Raw genomic sequence first — 19,822 nt, forward strand, 5'->3', positions numbered from 1 at the left:
TTTTAATTCAATCAGGTTTTATTTTGGATGTCAATATTTACATTTTTAGAAAATGGAAACAAAGGCTGGCCATAAAAAAATAAATAATTAAGTAGCAGCAAGAAAAGTCATGTCTTTTTTTTCTTATTCTTTATTTTCTTCCCGGAGAATATGGCACGTTTCATTGCTGATCTTTTACAGATCCCCATCTTTACCTTCTTTGAAGTTTTCTGCCCTTTCTTTTTGTCATCACTGTAAAGAAAAAAGGAACATAGAGATTAGAATAAAATGGAGAATGAGCTTTTACATTTGCTGATATTTTAAATAATCTGTCTGTGTAAGTACATGAACTGTAGTGACAGTATGTGAAGCACCGGCACAAAAAGTACAAGGAATATTCCATCTTACAATGTTATGATATTTCAACTTCCTAAAACTGTTTCTCCACTTTATTGTCATTAATTATCTTTCATTTATGTACTTATTCAGCATTTAACTTTAAAAGGATATAGAAAACTTGAAAATTCCCTCACAAAAAAGCACACACAGAGTTTCATACTGAACATATAAAGCATAAATACATAATAGAAAGGCTTAGAAGACAATACATAAAGTTAGGGAGACTCCTGCATTAGGAAGACTCCTGCAAATACAGGACCTAAGTACAACTAGCAAGTGGACTGTTTTGTCTCTGACAAAGGATGTATTTCACAATGTGAAATGTTGAATAATTTTAATAAATAAAACATACAGAACTTTTTATTAGAAAAAGAAAGCTACGCTATATGCTGCAATAAGTCAACAAAAGAAGTAACTGATGACGTGAAAGGACTAAACCATTCTGGTACAATTGACCAAATAGTATCTTACTTGACAGAAGAAACAGATGAGGCTTCATGAATTTTTTAGCATCCATTTTACTTTTTTAAGCAAAGAAAAAAAACCCCAAACATTAAGAGATGGAATTTTTAAAAGAGATACATAAACTGAAACATTACTACCTTTTATCTCTACTACTCCTTAACCAAAACTTGTTTTAATGCCACAGTAAGACCCGAAGCAATACTCCTGTACTCCTCTACCATCCAACAGGCATCTGGTGAGTCTCTTCATAGTGATCCAAGAGGGTAATTATCTGAATCTCACTATGCAACAAGAAGTACAGCTTTTGCAAGAGAAGATTTGCATTTCCACTGCTATAGCCATTCAGCTCAAGAATCACAAATCCATGACTCTGGAGAAGCTACCAAAGTGCAGGTTGACTATCCGGAACTGGAAAGGCTGAGACAACTGCTGCATCATCTCTTAGCAAATCCCCTTTCCTCTTTTCAGTTAGTTCTATTTGAAGACCACCATACATGATTCTTTTGGACTTCTGACACATACAAGTATGTCATTCTGTATATTACAGAAGGACAATAATGGAAAACTGAAAGTACTCAATGTGATCCTGATTAATGGTGGAGATTTAGTTCATACTACAAAAAGCACCTGAAATACCACATGGAAAAAAGCAAAATATGCCACAACAAAGCAAAAGAAACAGGAAGCAATAAAACAGTGTCAGTGTTTTCTCTGACCTGTCATGAGGAATTTGAAGGGGATAAAAGCGTTTTATTACTTCAGTTTTCAGTCTTCTTGACAGAGCTCTCCTGTGCACCAGTCACCAAGTTTGCGATCCATATAAATCAGTTTTGAAAGAAAAGCCAAAGACAGGGAACTGGGAGCCACAGGAGCTGCCATTTATCATATCCTCCCTTCAGTATATACTCCCCAGCAACAGAGCAGGAGAGCAACAGTGAAAGCTGACATCAGCACTTAAAGCCAAAAGTCATCTCTTTCTAAATTCATTCCATGACATAAGATCTGATCTCACCTGACTGCTATCTTTTATTATATTAATGCAATATGACACCTACTGGAAAGCTGTTCTGGTGCAGGAGAGACTGGGACAGGCACTGCGCTTGTGACCTGCCTTGCCACACACAAAACAGCCAGAATCAGTCTGCTCACAACTGTGGTTTGGAAGAGCACAGCAGTTGCAATTGTTACAGTGAAACCAAGCTGCAAAATAAGTAACATGATTTATTATATTGAAAATGTTTATAACGATAATTCTGAAAATGAGGTTTAAATATAGGCCACAATACCCAGTTTCTAACTCTGGATTAGTTTTACAGAGATGAACGTGGTCAGTTTTGGGTTCCTTATCCCATCTCATAAGGCAGCCAGATACCTCACTAGATATACTGCACAATTATGTGTGAATTTTTTTGCCATGAGAACTATTATCATGTATGTGATCTTAACAGGGAAAAAAGTCCAGATGTTAAAATGTATTTACAGATTGTGATTTCTGTAACAGTAACAAAAATTATTGCTTCAGCTATTTGAACAGAGCTATATATACAACTAAATTTGTATATGAAACATAATTTTACTCCACCCTCTCAAGCATTTTAGTAATTCCCCATTTGTTTATGAAATTCTAATGAAAAAGTTTACAGAATTAGGAAACACTTATATGACAAATGAAAATATTTCAATTTTCCCATAATAAATATAAATGAGATTTAGTGTGCCTTGACAAGAAGTTATCACATTTCCACACAGTGCAAATACACTTAAATTAATAAATAGCAGCTTGTGCAAAACAGAGATTTTTCATTTACTCTGTGTCTTCTACTACATTTTACTTCTACATTTTCTCTCCTGGTTTGTTATCTCAGTTTCTTTGGACTAGTTATCTCAGTTTCTTTGCACTTCTATTTAGAAAAGTATTTTTGTGTACTTACAGGGTTTTACACATTTTTTGCAAAGAACACAATGTTTCCATCGTCTGCCATCCTATAAAAGACAAATAAATTTTTTTTTTATTAACCCCACACACATTGATTCTATCTTAAAACTAAACTACTGATGTATGGACCCCACCGTTTACAGAAACAAGTCCTCTGTAGGAAGGACTGTAACTCAGAAACAACAAACCTGAGAATCTGTGACAACCACAGCAAAAGGGCTGCACTTTAAAATTAGCAAGTTCTAAAACTTCAAAAGATAACAAAACATGTATGTGCCAACAAACCACTGGTGAATAAGTTATGGTCTGAGTGGCAAGTAGTAAATTTTTCTTGTCCTCTTTACAACACAAAACCAGAAATTAATTCCCAGTGGGTTATGAAAGATGTCCTGTGAAGGTAATAATAAGTCGACAAAATTGGAACTGTTGGGGGTTTCCCACAGAACTTGGTATCAGAATAGGTTTTTACCAGAGCAAATATTACAGAGACTCCTATCTGACTACTGCTAAAACTGCCATTCAGAAAGAAGGGAAAATACTTACTTTTGACGTACATGAATTGCACATCTCACAGTGCTGGTTACCAGAACTAACATACCGCTGACATAAGGTGCAAAACCTGGAAAAAAAAAATGTACTGGTCCACATTTGCTAACAAAACAATTAATTTTACACAAGCTTAACAATAAACATAAGGACTGTAAAATCACTTTGTTGAATTAAAGATTACAGCTTTGATGCATAAATGATACTTAGGCAATTTAGACACATCCACATAGTAAAATTCAGGAGCTTGAATTTGAATTATTGACACTATCAGTAGTAAATCAAACTAAATCCATTCCTCTGTCCTCGATGCTTCTCTTAGGGTTCATTTTTTTAACTACTATCTCAACAAAGTTGATTATCATACATAGCTGTAAATCTCTCCTGTAGGCATATATAGCATTTCCCACAGAGAAGTTGAGGCATCTCATCATTCCACAATGGAAAATATAAGCTTCTTTTTAGGTGTTCAGCTCTCCTACACACTGTCTATATACCACGCAACTTTGGAATGAAACAGAAAAACATGCTCGAGCCTGGCATCCAAGTTAGGCAAGACAACACTGAACAGCACCATCCCAAACTCCTTTAGAGACTCTCTGCCCTAACTAAGAACAAAGACACTCTTTCAGTTACTTGAGTATTACAATATCTTACCTATAACCTTCTTCTACAGGAAGGACAATGATACTTGGGGTAAGGTTTGTGAAGATACGGACAGGAGATTGTCTGCGACCTGTCTTGCCATGTTTATACAGTGCATGATTATCATAGTCTACCTAGAAAAATACAACCATAAAAAAGAGCCTTAAACTGAATGCTAAGCATGGGCAGAGATATTTAGATATTTATTATCTTTATATGTGCCTTATAAAACGTTCACGTTTATATATAAACTGCAGGAACATGATAAAGTTATCAAAGGTATGACTAACAGAAATACAGAATGCAGGCTTCACATGAGCACCACAGGCTTTGCAATGTCTCCAACACAGTCAAAGCTCAAGGACACAGCCCATCTACAGACAAGTGCTACCACTGTATCAGCTCCATTCATATTCCTGTTCACATTGCACACAACTGATATTTAGCAGACTCATTTGGTTCAGCCATACCTGGTAATCCATCATATTGAAGCTTGGGAAAAAGTCAAGAATACGAGACTCAAAGAAGTATGGAAATATCCAGAACATGGGCATCTCTTTATTGTCTTGACCTAGTAACAAAAAGGCTTTGATGTACATAAGAGAAAAACAAGGTATGTGAAGCATGACAACTTTACAGTAAGCATTCAGTATACATAAACATGGATATGTATGTCATGCTAGGCATAAGAACTAGTTCCTGCAGGAAACAAAGTTTTGGCATATTTTATATATGCGTAGCTGTAAGTGCCACGTAACTAACAGCTCTTGTTACCTGCCTGCGTTGGTAAGAAATGGTATTAGTTTGATAGCTTATTTTTCTCTACCTTCTAAGTCCATTTTAATGGAAAAGCAGATTTGGAAAAGAATGGCAAAGGGTTTTAAGAGAGACTTAGAGAACTGGGCATTACTAAACTAAAAATATCAGGAGAGTAAACAGGATATGGTAGTTCGCCTCCAGAAATTATAACGTGAGTGTGCTCACATTCACCTGAGCAGCAAGAATCACAGACTTATTTTAAATAGGTACTTTTCTTATAGTGATGTTACTGCTTAACCCACCTATCTGGCTATAATACATACCTTCTTTTCCTGTCTCCTTCCACATTGCCATCAGTTTTTTAAAACTAGAAGCCAGTGCTTCCACTAAACCTCCAAATGGGGGATCAGTTACCATAATGACTCTTTCACCATTATCTTCATACAAGAATTTCCTACAAGTTTCACGTGCAGCCTGTAAGAAATAGAGGTTAACAGATTAAAGAAATGTAAAAATATTGTCTTCAGCAATAAAATGATCACTGTAGAAGTTTCAGGTTTTATTCTTGTGGAGGTGAATTTCCTCTCGTGTAGCATTTAAAAAACAAAACAAAAAAACCCAAACAAATTAAAAGAATCCCAAACAAAAAAACCCTACTGGATTTGAAGCACTGAAAACAAGTGCCCTTTTCAGTTAATGTATCAAAGGCAGATGCAGTTCAAGCTTCCTAAGACAGTCTTCTTCCTAAGGATACTGAATTTACCTCAGAAAAAATGATGTTATTCATAGCGAGAAAACAAAGTTCAGGCTCAGAATACATTTTATTCATGCCCTTTAACTTATAGTTCTATTCTGCAAAGCATTACCAAAGCAGTAGGAGAAAAACACATCTACTGAAAACCAATTCAATCCATATTGATTATAAAAATACATAGTATTCAAATTGTAGCAATCCAATCTGGATTCTATTATTAAAGGAAATGTAAAAACCTAGGTATTGACTGCCATCTTGCAGTGTTCTATCATCTGTTACTTAGATTCTATTGCATACCAAAAGCAGATTTTTAACACTAATATGCAACTGAAAGTTCTGCAATTCAGTCCATGAATACACTGCAGAACAGTATCATTACAGGTGTCACCTCTGCACACCTTGAAAAGAACTGCAATATTTATAATGTAGATGAACAGTGTCTTTAGTTTTAATTGAAAAATACAAAACTTGAATACAGTGATGTATTACAAATATTTAAAGTTTAGGCTTTCAGACCAGCTTCCCATTTCATTCTAAATTATTCTTTTTTTTTCAAGATCTCATTCAAATGTAGCCTTTAGAATGGAAAAATCTGAAAATTACCTACATGCTGTGAACGGTATTGAAAGAAACATGTTTATACAAATAACCAGAGGCTTACTAATGGCAGAGGAAGAGCAAAGAGTGAGTATATTATTGGGACAAGAGTTTAAAATTAATGTTTGGACTTGAATTAGACTGTGATTCTATTACAAAGCTATAACAGACATCCTATTACAGCTGCAGGTTTCCTAACAAACTCGAAATTAAGCACTTCATGTGACATTTAAAAAGAAACAAGAAATTAGGCATTTTCATTGAGCATTACACCAAATCAATCTCATTTTATGACAACAAGGTTAACCTTTTGACCTTGCTTTTCTGGAACAAAGCATAAAAACCTTGTTTTCCCTCCCATCTCAAGCACCAGTGATGAAGTCTTGTAGCATCCACTGGGCTGGTAAAGGCTGGGAATAAAATAATGAATTCTGTTGTAGCAACACAAGAAAAGGGGTAATGAATACTTACATGAGGCAACAGCTCATACCACACTGTCATTTTAATAAAAGCAGGAATTAAGGTGTCTAAGCAACATTAGTTAACATAAATATAATAAGTTTGAATCAAGTGGGAGAGAATTACTGAATAGGCACTGTCATTCTTTGCTTTTCAGTACTACTGACCATTTTTTCTCATGATGTTTTCTACTAGACTAGCTTCTTACAAAATTTTGCATTGGTAACACTTACTTCTTTACAAAAGCACTCAATAAATACTTGGCCTTACCTCTCCACCAAAAAAATAATGATTGAACATGTTGTAGTGGCAGAATTCATCCTCTGTGTAAAATTGTGAATACCTGTAAAATAAGTTCAAATAGTAGTAGAAAAACATAAGCAACTTCTTGTGTGTCCTAAAAGGCATTTAGACTGAAAACAGGCCTTGAGAAAAACATCATCTTTGGGTTCTGATTACTGACAACACATACTGAGGAATTATTAAGTATAATTACTTTTCTCATAAACCGGATGTCATTTGTGTATGTGTGCATGAACTAAGATGCAGGGACAAGAAAGTGAAAACAACCACCAATTTATCTTTTAAAGTAGTAAGAACACAAATCTTTACACTTATTCTTCAGACAGACAAATGTTAAAACCTACCTGAAATCAATATCTAGTAGAAGGCTTCTAACTCTGAAATCTTCTTCTTGTGATGCTTTTGACTGGATCATTTCATGAAGCCTGAAGTATAATTGGAGCAAAAAAATTTAACACATAACCACTGGCTTCAGAAATGATCTTGCAAGACAAGAATGCCTGGTACTTTACTAAACCTAAAACCAAACAGATAAGAGAAAATGGGGTAATCTGAATTTGGGTGATTCCCTTTGGCCGATACTCAGAGTTAAAAAAATAGGTTAGTCTTAAAAGATGAAAAGTCAGTGAAACCTACTGGATCACCTTGCATAAAAACCCCCTGAAACAAAGCCAAAGAAATGTCACTGCAGTAAGAAATAAAGCAGAACTGAAGTGTGTATGTGTGTTCGTGTTATGTGCAGTGCTGCTGCAGTCTTCTCCTGTATCTTTTTAGCTCAAAGCAAGACCCCACGAGATGCTTGGATAACCCCAACCAATTAAAGCATAGTGAACCTCTTATTATGGGAGAATCACTGATTATGTAATCATTAGTAAGCTGCACAGTTTTGAGATATAAATATTATTTGAAACTGTAGCAACTCTCACTGATGTACCTGGGTGTTCCAACAGAGAGCACTCGTCTGAATCCTAAATCAATAAGGAGATTAAGTAGAAACTGGCAACTTCTGTCTGCAAATAAATACTGTGCATTTGTTTTTTTATTCTCCAGTGGATACAGAAATTGACTGGGCCTTTTGAGCTGGGCAGTGGAGATATCACACAGCAACTGGTGATTCGAGTGTTTTTCCCATTCTGCTGGCAATAGCAATTGCTGGCATTCCTGGCAAAACCTCCTCTTTGATAATGGCAGCAGAACAAAATTCTTGTACCTTTAAATAGAAAAGACAATAGGGAACAAACTTTGCAAAAAGCCTCTATGAAAGACATGTAGCAGAGTTACAGAGGGAGTTTCACATTTTTTAAGTATTCAGACATTTAAACAGACAATGCAGTTTACACTGCTCTTGCAAAACTCCACATGTGAATTAAGTATTATTTATGAAAGAATATTCAAAGGACACTCTGAAATGCACATAATATATGGTAACCAAATATATTGGGAGTCTGGATTGGATATATTGGATAACTGGATTACAGAGTGAAGATTTCATAGACTAACTGCAAAGTCCTGTATGTTTATACACAAAAATTCAGACATTATTTGTTACTGTATTACCTTTGCTTCTTTTTATAATGTTAAGCCTGTTACTTTTGCAAACTAAAGTCAGGCATAAATTAACTGAAACTACTACTGATCTGTTGTTAGCAAGTTATGAGCACTAACATCAGAAGAACTATACAAACATAAAGAAAAACAGTTCCTGGGCTGAAAATACTATGCTCTAATTAGTTGTTTCATGCTATTTTCCCATTTGTCCAAATCCCTCTGCCACATCTTCCTATTTTAAAGAATCCTGAAATGTCTTCTCTACATTCAGAGTACCTAAACTTGTATTACTTCATTTCTACTAAAGGAAATATGCATAACTATACCTTTCCACATTCTGTCTGTGTGTGAAAGCAGGTTGATGATTTCTATTATATTCTTCACGTGCTGCAAGCCTTGTTTCCGACACCTGTAAAATTTGTGTACGTAAAAAGTTACAAAACAAACAGCTATTGCTCTGTGTTGTACATCAAATCTCAACATTAAACAAAAGGGGTGCATCAAAGGTCTCATGCTTTAGTTACTCTGCAAGGAAAAACCATCACATTCCTTGGTCTGTTGTTTCAGAAGAACAAGCATGACTGCAGCACAGGGGCACACTGCAAAACAACACCAGTCTCTCACTGTGAAGTTAAACCATGCAAAAAAATTAATAGGATTTCATTCTTCTACTACATATCTTCTACTCGGGGAAAAACTCAAAACGTGATTGTGATGGAGACAGAAAGAGCTATCCTTTCCATTAATGTGTGCCAGCAGGTCCATTCCCTCTGAAGAACTATGATCTGATCCTGAAAAACTGATGACAGCAGAAACATTGCCCAAGTCTTTTTGTGTGATCATTTTAAAAGGACAAGAGCTCTTTGTTATGACCTGTCACTGAGTTTGAGTCATTAACCTTTAACATTTCAGTCTCTCACACTCTTCTCTGACTCTTCTACTTTGTTCCCACAAAACATACTCATGGTTTCACATGGAACAGAGTTTCAAGACATTTGCACAAAAGTTATGGAACTGTTTTGTTTAAAGAAGGAGACAGTAAAATTCAACAGAACAAAAGACACCATGATACAAGTGACATTTAAAATGACTTATCACTAGGAATCCCATTTAAATCTACACGACCCAGTGACCAACCATCTCGTTTTCTCTTTCTACAGCTTTTCAGTAGTAAGCAGCACAGCAAAAAACCAATTATGAACCCAATTAAATTGCAGCCTGCCAATCTCCTGAGGACAATGACTACAACACAAGATACTCATTCAGGGAACAGAAAAAGTAACACAAAACACATTGGAAAAAAACACGGCAAGCTCTCTGTGAATACATATCAATCCCAATTTCAGCACCCTACAAAATTATGTGACCAAAGGTCTCTAGGCAATGAGAAATTGCTGAGCATCATGCTGAACCCCACCACCTCGGAATTTTGTACATCCCACTTTTTGTTTGCATCCAATACATTTTCTCTGTCTTAATTATGGGAGATGAGAGCATCCTGGGATCAGAAGTATCCCATTTTGTTCAACATTGCATAGCATTAGCAAACTTCTTACCTTAATTATCTATGCATTTTGGCAATACGGTAACAATTGTCAGTTTTGCTCAAAATGTACATAGCCTTCCTTAAAAGTTATACTTGAAACATGTTCTCCTGACAGAAATAAGTGCTCTGCTAAGTATAAACTATTATATAAAGTTTAGAAAGTGACAATTGCCACAGATTTCCAGAACAAAATATACTTTTTAACTGTTAAATCGGTAAAAAAATCCCCAGTATTTCATAGTATCATCGACTGATTTGGGCTGGAAAGGACCTTAAAGATCATCTAGCTCCAATCCCCCTGTCATGGGCAGGGACACTTTCCACTAGAGGATGTTGTTCAAAACCCCATCCAATCTGGCCTTGAACACTTCTAGGGATGGGGCATCCCCAATTCTCTGGGCAACCTGTTGCAGTGCCTCACCACTGTCACAGTAAAGAATTTCTTCCTAACAGCTAATCCAAACCTACCTTCTTTGCATTTAAAGTCATCGCCCCTTGTCCTATCACTACATGCCGTTATAAAAAGTCCCTCTCCAGCTTTTTTGTAGCCCCTTTAGGCAGTGGAAAGTGCTGTAAGAGGTCTCCCTGGAGCCTTCTCTTCTCCAGGCTGAACAGCCCCAACTCTCTGTCTTTCCCCATAGGAGAGGTGCTCCAACCCTCGGATCACCTCCGTAGTCCTGAATCTCCAGCAGAATCTTAAGCAACGCTCTCTTACCTTCTCATCTTCCCACTGAAAAAAGTTACAATCCTTTCTATCCCTACAAGCTGAACAAGCATAGAATCTTCTCCCTTCCTCTTTTCCTTGGCTGGTCTTCACGAACAGCAGCGCGGGACCTGGGGACAAACGCGACGATACGATGACACAGGGGGCACCAGCAGGTTTGTTCCACCGCTCCGCTGCAAGAGCCGAGCTCCCAGAACAAGGTATTCCCAAAGGCTGGTGCAAGGCAAGCCCTGCCGGGAGCCCAGGGACGCCGGGGTGGTGCTCCCCGCCCCTCCGGGCTCACCGTGCGGGCAGCTGGGCGCGCCGGACGCCGGCCCGACCAGGGCGATGCCGCCGGGGCTGCGCTCCCCCGCCGCCATCGCACCGCCTCCGTCCCGACGGCCCCCGCGAGCGGCGCGGGTGCACCGGGCGGCGCCCCCCAGCGGCGCGGAGGCCTCGGCGGGACCCCCCCACCCGCGGACAAGGGACACGGCGGAGCCCCGGCCCCGAGCCGCTCCCACGGGACATTCATTATTCTCAGCAGGCGCACCCCGTGCATCAACACTGTCTTCAATTTTTTAATAATCCGTTTGGATAAAAACAATCATGGCAAGTTTATAAAGGTGGGCGTTTCCATCTCCTTTCGAGCTCCACCTTGCGGTGGGATTTACATTTAAGGCTTAAACATCTCAGTTTTGTGACCTTGCTAACGTGCTACATTAATATTTACATCCACTCAAAATTACATAAAATACAAGCATTTTATTATTTCTGAGTTCCAACAGTATTGCTTAGAATTACAAAATACAGCAATGTCTGAAATACTGAAAGTTTCATAAAAGCAGCAATCTTTCTCCCATTTCCAGTCTTAAATGTCCAGGAAATTACTAAAATAAAATTATTTATCACATTACAGAAGCCGCAGACCTAGAAACATGACCATCAAGTCTTAAACCAGGTAATTTAAGCATAAATGCAAATGGCAAGTGGCAGGTGAGCATGACATTGCTAAGAGCACAATAACAATTCTCTGCTGTATCTATTACAGTCTTTTCCAGTCAAAAAAAGAAGTGTTCTCTTTTTTCCAGTCAAAAAACCAAAAACTGTGTTTAGCTAGAAATTTAGAAGGCAAACTGGCTTTGTGATGAACACATCAGTGATTCTGTCACTAACAATGCAGAACCACTTTGGTGACAACTGATGAACACATTCATAGTGCATGGCAAAAGAAACCTAACAACACGGTGCAATTCCTTCATTGTGATGCATCTATAAAGAAATATCAAAAATTTCCATATATGTGCTTAAATACACAAGTTCTAAACACTACAATGAAACTTCAACCTCTGAAATGTACACTCAGTTTCTATTGTCACAGTAGAAACTGTGTATTCACTCAGGTTGAATTTTGCTGTAATTCACCTACTTAACTATTTTTGGTCCCTGTGTGCAAAAAAAAAAAAAAGGTAGTTGGAGCTTTTTTTCCCCTTCTCCCTTTCTCCTACTTGTTTGTCAAGGACAGATTATTATTTTAAGTGCATGACTTTTCAAGTAACTAGCCTACAAAAATCTATAACCAGTTTAAAATATCAGGAAAAAATTCCAAGGAAAAGCATTTTTCACAATCAAAGATAACATTCTGAACTTTTTTTCCAAAGGCCATATAAAAAGAAATTAATAGTGTACAGATTCTCACATGTATATTAAACAAAAAAAATCCTATTGTATTCAAAATTAGTTTCTCAGCATATGCAAACTAGCTTCCCTTATTCAGAATACATTAATTTAGCCTATAAAAATACAGTATGGACAAATTTTTCTCATTCCCTGACGTAAGAATTCACAATTTTGACACAAAAATTGTAAACTTTTATTACATTCAAAATACATTTCTTAAGTCTTTAGAATTTAAGTTCTGAGGTGTTGGCAGTCTGAGCTCTTGGTATTCAGCAGAAATACGTTATTGCAGAGCCTTTACACAAAAGTAGCTTTCTAAAGTTAAGAGAACTTACTCTTCCCACGTATTTTTGTTGCTACCAGGAGGAAAAGAAAGGCTTCCTGCTATGAAAGGTCTGTGTGAATGCATTACTCAGGTGAACAATTCGGCCCTGACTTCCAGTGCTACTTCGCTCTACAATCACACGTGGCATCTGAACAAGCTGAATGGGACTTTTTTCATCCTTTAATGCCTGAGTAAGGTTTAGTATCTAAAAAGAGTAAAAGCAGGTAAGGTTAGAGTACACAAATAAAACTGTAGCTAACAGGCTTACAAATTTAGATGCCACTCAAATCAATTCTGTAGAGGACTCTGCTGATGAATGAATTAATTTTAAAAGATATTCTATTGCAAGTAGAAATATTTTATTTCTTTGGTATCATGAAGACATCCTGCCACTAACTACCCTTCCATTCTTTTCTTGAATATTTCATGCAATCCTCTCCAAATTTTCAGAAAATGTTATGAGTCAAAAATCAAAGAGCATTTTAAATTTAGCACATTTCTTGAAAGCACTGCACCTTTAATGGAAAAAAACCAACCTACAAGAAAGCCATGATTTAACACAGGATCTATCACCAGTTTAGCCAAAATTATTTTCATATCAGAAGATATGAAGCCATATTATTAACGCATACCAAACCCAGTGCTAAGATCTACATTCAGCCCTCAATTCACAGGAGTCTGTTATCTTCCTTCCAAAACTTCAGTGCTCATGGACTGCCCTGATAACTTACTCCATATGCAATGTTATCCTGCTGAAAACTGAGGCAAGTATTCATTTTAGCTCTGGTGACACACTTGCATTATCCTTAATATCAAGCCTTTTTGTCCCCTGCACAATGACCTTGTCAAACTTACTGATCCTCTGCTCACTCTGCACTTTTCAAAGTTCTGAGGCAATTATTTGTAGATATGTGTTACCTGTTGCTTAGACTATACATTCTTGAGAGAATTATTTTGGGTTTGAAACCCTTCTCAAATTTTTTTACCTGCACTTCACAAAAATAGGCTTCTAACTATGCTTGGTACCTGAAAGACCTCATCCCTTACATGCAAGATATGTTTATCTGCAGCCTCCTTATCTTTATCAACTAGATTCCTAGTTTTCTTATTCTTAAATTCCCATTTTTAAGGATGTATATAGATTTTTTGGCTATCCTGCAAATTCATCCCAACTGAATGCATCCACTATCATGTGATCTAGGTAGCCGGCTCTTCTATAATGCCCTTGTAACATACTTTTGTTTTACACCAAAATCAAGTCTAAAATCAGTGCTAAAAGGCATTGTTTGCTGATGTATTTCCAATCACATACAAGAATTACTCATTATCTGCACTTCTTCCATGCCTGAAAACCTGACATTTCCCACAGTGAAACACACTCTTATATAGCTAGAGAGAGATTAAAAAAAAAACAAACAAACAAACACAACAAATCTCTGCTGAAATCCACCTCAGGGACAGGGTACAAAAAAAGGGTCCAGATGTAGCTTTTAGAGCGAAAAACTAATTTAGACAACCAAGCAGAGCTGCAGTCTTGTGCAAGGTACTTTCTGATATAGGAAATTCTACAGAGAAAACAGCTAATTAAGCCACTCTAGGAATTGTGAATGTCTGGCTTCAAACTATCCATGTTGAATTTATGAACACAGAGAAGTCAGTATCAATATATTTAGTGCGAACAGGACTATTACATTTGCAGAAATGACATTTTATGCCTACAATGAACTAAATAACTTGTTCTTAGCTAAAGCTTTTTCTCTAATATTTCACACCTGTCTTAAATTGTAAAACTGCAGGAAGATGGAGAAACCCTCTTCTCTCTTGTTTTGGTGTTTTAAAATAACAAACAATCAAACAAACAAAAAACCCAAAAAAGCCCAACACTTAACAATCATCAAATTTCTAATCCGAAAATGGCTGGACTGTTTTGAAGTATAGTTTTAACATTTGATATTTTATTACCTAATACTTTCTTGTGAGAGGTATTTGAATAATCAAGTCAATCCTCCAAAATAAAGTCACATTTATTTTAACAGCATAATGAAATTACACATCAAGTTTTCCATCCAAATTTATGACTCTTCTCCAATATTTCGTTTTTAAAATGCCTTCTAAGAATATACAGTTAATTTCTCCCCTATCCCCCACAAAACCAATAAAATCCAATTATTTAAGAAAATCTTCTATTAAAAAAAAATCTGCATACACTTTCTGCTGTCTCATCTATATGCAAATGGGAACAAACTCTAAGAAGAAATTGAGTCTTCTCAGGTGAAAATACCTTAAAGAGTCTTTCCATTCAACAGAAGTCAGTTTTTGTTCCTCTAAAAAAAGCAGCTGAGAAGTGATGACAAATTAAATACACAAATAAAAATCTAAGATAAGCAGACTTACCTGTCCCCTCATAACAGACATCTGGTTTTCAAAAGTAGCCTTGTCAAATCCTTTGTCAGTCTTTATTAAGAAAACAAACAGTTATTATAGGAAATGACCCACTTATTTTCAGCTATATATTTAGTATGTAAAATCATCAGTATACCCATATTTACCAACACTATAGTAATTTTTGAAAGCTTCAAATAGAATCCTAGTATGACCCACAAAAAGGCCTATTTATTGCAGCAAGTTTACATACATGAAAATGAAAAATGTTCCACATCATGGAAGTAAAATACATCAGTGGATATCTCTTTTGGCAAGTGGTAAATACCAATATCTGGTAGATACCAGGCTTAATACCATTACATAATGTTAACACTGCTCTTTCTCTCACATGTACTCTGGAAGAAGAACATTTCCTCCCTTGGATTTATTAAATACTTCAACTAACAAACCCAGAGTCAAAGACACAAATATTTGTGTTTCAGGATCCAGTTTTGATATTAAAGCTGCACTTTCATTAAAAGTTTAAAATTTCAAATTCTTTCAATGCTCATTTGTATTATTTCAATTGAACACCTGACACAATTGTTTATGGAATATTTCAGATAAGGACACTTCTTTACATGTCAATATTGTAGCACAATTTTAGTGTCTTTAAAATGAGTTTGACTTTAAACATGGTCAAGATTTCAGCATCAGTTTAGCACAATATATGTATGTAAAATTTATATATATATATACATGCACACACACAAAAGGCCTGCATGTATTTTAAGTTATGTTAAATACATGATTTCCTCAGGTTGCTACAGCTTAAGTGCATACACACCACATAGGTATGTTAAATAGAGTTTTTACACAAATTTGTGCTATAAGAATTAACTGGCTTTAATTGATTATGTGAAACTTAGATATATAATAGATGAGTTGATTACTATGAATTAACTACATTGGCGACACAGTTTCCTTATAATTACATAAACCCTTTCGACTATGCCAACGTCAGAGCTAAAATAGCACAATATCGTGATATAAAAAAGTTTGTTTTTTTTTCTTTTATGACTTTAACTGTTCCATTACAGGTATCAGCTATTTCAGTAATATTCAATTCAAAGAAGCAGTTGATTCACCTTAAACAGTTCATAAAGATCTTCGCAAAGGTCCTGTACGAAGTTCATATCAGAAACGCGAGGAAGAACAAGATCTCTGGTCTCCTGAGAGAAAGGAACTTTTGCTTGAGGAAGCCAAGCCCAGTGAAAGGGATCTAATACAGGAAAACAGTACACTTAGTGATTAACAACAGGCAAAAATCAAATTCTCAAGCTGCCTGCTGCATGTTCTCAGTAAGACACCACTTTTTCCCAACATGGTTTCCCCATACACCCCTTTTGGCTACAGTTGCAAGAGCAGCTTTACAGCTGCTAATCCTTTATTCCAAACAGTAAAAACATAGTAAGCAGTAAGTAAAAAAAGTATACAAATGAAACACTGCAAGCAGAAGAGGCCTTTTCTAGTTTAGCAATGCAGTTCCCTTTGGAGTAAAATAATAGCTGTAATAAAATAGAAATCTTTCACATGTTTGACTCATTTATGAATTAACAAAAAAGTAGCTACTATTTTTAATATAATTTTTAGTTTTTTAAAATGCTTTCTAAGTATGCTGAGAGAAGGTTCTTAACTTTTCACTCAATTGCTACTAGATGGTTTTTTCAAAACATATTGCAAGAGTAATGAACTTCCATATGACCATTTTTTTTAAGTGCTCCCCTTCTTCTTCTTTGGGTAATGATTCATTTCCCAAGGCTCTGCTTATGAGTTTTGAGACCCAAGAGCCTGAGAGCAAATCTTACAAGTGAAAACTGAGGCAAAGTCAGCACTGAGTAACTTCTTTCTTCACCTTTTGCCTTCAGGTCTTTGCTGCACTTTTCTTCAGTCCCATCCTCACTTCTAATTTACTTAATGCTTTCTTGTTGCTCTTTATGTCTTCTGCTAGCTTTACTTCAGCTGAGCTTTGACATTCCAAACTCTATTCTTGCACTTTTGGGCAAAATCTCTATTTTTTCAGAGGAGTTTCTAAATCTTTTTTTTTCTTTTTTCTTTTTTTTTTTTTTTAAAATTAATATACTTAATATTTGCATCCCCAATTCAGGCAGGAGTCCCCTGTTCATCCATGCTGGACCAACTTTCTGCCTTTTGCATAGGCTGCTCTCTGGCTTTTAGAAGGTTATCCTTGATGACCAACCAGCACTAGTCAAGAAAATCTGCTCTATGTATCAAGAGGCTGCAATTTGTAAATGCCATGCTACAAGTTTCCTTTACAAAATTATCACATGCCTGTCAAACTGCACAAGAATACTAAAGGATCATGCAAGTTTAATACTTTTGATTCTGAAGTAATAGATGGTATAAAATAAGCCATAATTGCTGTGTCTCTAGAACAGCTACAGAAGTGACTGTAGCCAAGAGATATGGAGGACAGTAACTATTTAGAGTATCAACATATAAAGAGATTATACAAAGCTCTGGCTGGAGTAATAAACTAGCCTTTTGAGAGTCTAACTAGCCCACACTTAACTGCCATAATTACCTGCTTGGCTAATAGCCCTCAGAAATAATTGGAAACCCTGATAGGCACCTCCCTCTAAACTGTAAGTAATCACAGATGTAGTCAAAAGCAATCTCACTTAAACAGTAATAGTATTTTCAAACAGAGTAAAAATTGATAACTAAATATTAACATCTAGGAAGTAAGCTAAAGATGAGAACAAGAAAAAAATAACCTGTCTACTTGTCCACCTATAATAGTACTTTTCATTTTGAAACAAAAATTTGGCCATTAGACAGACAGCTTGCATATCCTTTCACCCAAGTAATTTTCCACCATGTTTTTCAAGAAAATACATGTGAAAAACATGTTGCTAAATTCTTCCAGTTCCACCATCAGTCAGTTTACATACAGTACTACGCTTATAAGTGTCCATGTATTAACAACGTTTAAAAGTAAAAAATATGAAAATGGACTAAATCACATATGCCATTGCAAAAATGGCACTTGTTCCTAACTTTGTGAAGAACAGTATGTTATTTAAAAATTCAATGTATAACTACAGTGATCATTTCTTAGTTTCCTAAAACAACCCAAATAAAAAATACTTCTTTGGAAGCCTCTCTCCTGAAAGGAAGATGATAGAAGAATGCAATACTTACATGCCCTCCACTCATCAGGATGCTTAAAAGGAAACGCTAAACCATTGTCAATTGCAGCAATTTTAATAGATTCTTTAGTTATACTCCATTGGCTATCCTGTTGAAGGAATATTTAAATAAGTGACATTTATGTGCTTACAAAAACAGTGAAACACATTAAAAATATTAAATAATATACTTTTTACCTTCACTGGTTAAATTCAACTTAAACAATACAAAGCAGTATCCAAATAAACTCAAGTACATATAAGTCTTACTCTAACCCCATTAAAGAGGAGCCTTTCCCCAAATACAAGATAAGCTGAGCACATAAAGAGCTGAAAAAATGTGCCTGAGCAACAGTGGGCACTTTTACTATTATTATAACCCAATCTAGTAAAGCCAAAATACAGAACAATAACTTCTAGCACTGTTCTATATAGACTAGTCTAAAGAAAATAATTTTTCCCTTCATTTTGCCTAGAATAATTTGCAGTTATCATATATCTTGAAACCATGCACCAGGATTAAAGGCATGCCCTTAATCCCCAGCAAGACCAAGGTACTAAACTAAAAAATTTAAAGAATATAAATTTCAATAGTACAATTTTCTTACCTTATCTGAAAGATCAAGTCCATCATCTTCTTTTTCGTACCTGACTAACCAGTTATCATTACCTCTGTCTTTAAACAGAAAAATGCATGTCACAACATAACACATATAAAGAAAGCATCATCTAAAGTGATACACAATGACTAATATTGTAAATTGACACTTCACCCATGTAAGTCAGGCAAAACTGTTCAAAAAATTTCTTTCCATCACAATACATGTGTTTTAGCTTTACTGAAATGTATAGGCAACTGATTCAGTGAATGACCACAAATGTACCAAATGTTCTTAGGTATGTAGTATTTCTTTAGTTTCCCTAAAAACAGAATTAAAGCGTAATGAAAGTATTTGCTTAAAAATATCGAGTAACACTTTAAAAGGGTTGTTTGGATTTTTTCATATTGCAATCCGAAGTAAATTATTTTAAATTTAAAATGCGACTTTCTGGCCTTCAATTTTGAGAAAAGCATCTGAAATGTACTAAAAGTCTTAAACACCAGCTTTCAGCCAGCATTGCTTACCATTTCTGCCTCACAAAAGTAGACAGATACCAAGAGACACTAATAAATACCTGTGTTTCTGATGACATAATCCAAGATAACCAATCTTTCAAACTGTGACTGAAATTCTTTCCTTGTGTTCTCAGGTAAAGGATCAGTTTCAAACTTCCTGAGCCAGTAGTCAGCTTCCTTATATCCTTCAACAAACAACTGGAAGGAGCCAACCTGAAATATTAAGAAACAGCATTTGGAAAATACACTTGGGTAGGTCACATAAGTAATCTCAATTTTGAAAGTACATAATGAGTTTTTCTGTTAAAAGTTCAGAACACAGTAAGTATGACATTAAAAAAAAAAGAGATTACTAAGTGGTTTCTCTTTCATTCCTAAACTCAAAAAAAAGGTAAGACTCAAATCATGAGAGTGTTTTTCTAGGATTTTTGATGGTTTTGGGTTTTTTGGGTTTTTTTAATCTTTGTTTAAACACTCACTGAGTTTAC

General features: G+C 35.8%; 2 protein-coding genes across 4 annotated transcripts in view; both read right to left on the reverse strand.

Annotated features, from left to right (window-relative positions):
- ZCCHC4 (zinc finger CCHC-type containing 4) lies at positions 1-11,054 on the reverse strand. 2 transcript variants are annotated; one of them, XM_064653088.1, is made up of 13 exons: positions 10,944-11,054; positions 10,652-10,770; positions 8,717-8,799; positions 7,777-8,052; positions 7,187-7,267; positions 6,810-6,882; positions 5,053-5,203; positions 4,441-4,556; positions 3,983-4,104; positions 3,323-3,398; positions 2,775-2,826; positions 1,899-2,043; positions 1-231 (listed from the first exon to the last, which is right to left on the reverse strand). In XM_064653088.1, the coding sequence occupies exons 1-13, from the start codon at positions 11,017-11,019 to the stop codon at positions 108-110; spliced, it is 1,494 nt and encodes a 497-aa protein (XP_064509158.1). In that variant the 5' UTR covers positions 11,020-11,054; the 3' UTR covers positions 1-107. The 2 variants fall into 2 exon arrangements, with proteins under 2 accessions (XP_064509158.1, XP_064509159.1); XM_064653089.1 differs by having other exon boundaries at positions 4,441-4,541; positions 10,944-11,053.
- Positions 10,655-19,822, reverse strand: part of PI4K2B (phosphatidylinositol 4-kinase type 2 beta) — a 21,094-nt gene continuing 11,926 nt past the window's right edge. Inside the window, exons 5-11 of one of the 2 annotated variants that reach the window (XM_064653092.1) lie at positions 19,394-19,547; positions 18,826-18,893; positions 18,231-18,327; positions 16,154-16,287; positions 15,036-15,095; positions 12,652-12,846; positions 10,655-10,770 (exon numbers count right to left, since the gene is read on the reverse strand). In XM_064653092.1, the coding sequence (XP_064509162.1) occupies positions 12,673-12,846; positions 15,036-15,095; positions 16,154-16,287; positions 18,231-18,327; positions 18,826-18,893; positions 19,394-19,547 (687 nt within the window). In that variant the 3' untranslated portion in view covers positions 10,655-10,770; positions 12,652-12,672. Of the gene's footprint in view, positions 10,771-11,381; positions 12,847-15,035; positions 15,096-16,153; positions 16,288-18,230; positions 18,328-18,825; positions 18,894-19,393; positions 19,548-19,822 lie in introns of those variants that run through there. The other variant, XM_064653090.1, reaches the window with a different exon arrangement.

Source organism: Pseudopipra pipra, chromosome 4, assembly GCF_036250125.1.
Source record: "Pseudopipra pipra isolate bDixPip1 chromosome 4, bDixPip1.hap1, whole genome shotgun sequence".
NCBI lineage: Eukaryota > Metazoa > Chordata > Aves > Passeriformes > Pipridae > Pseudopipra > Pseudopipra pipra.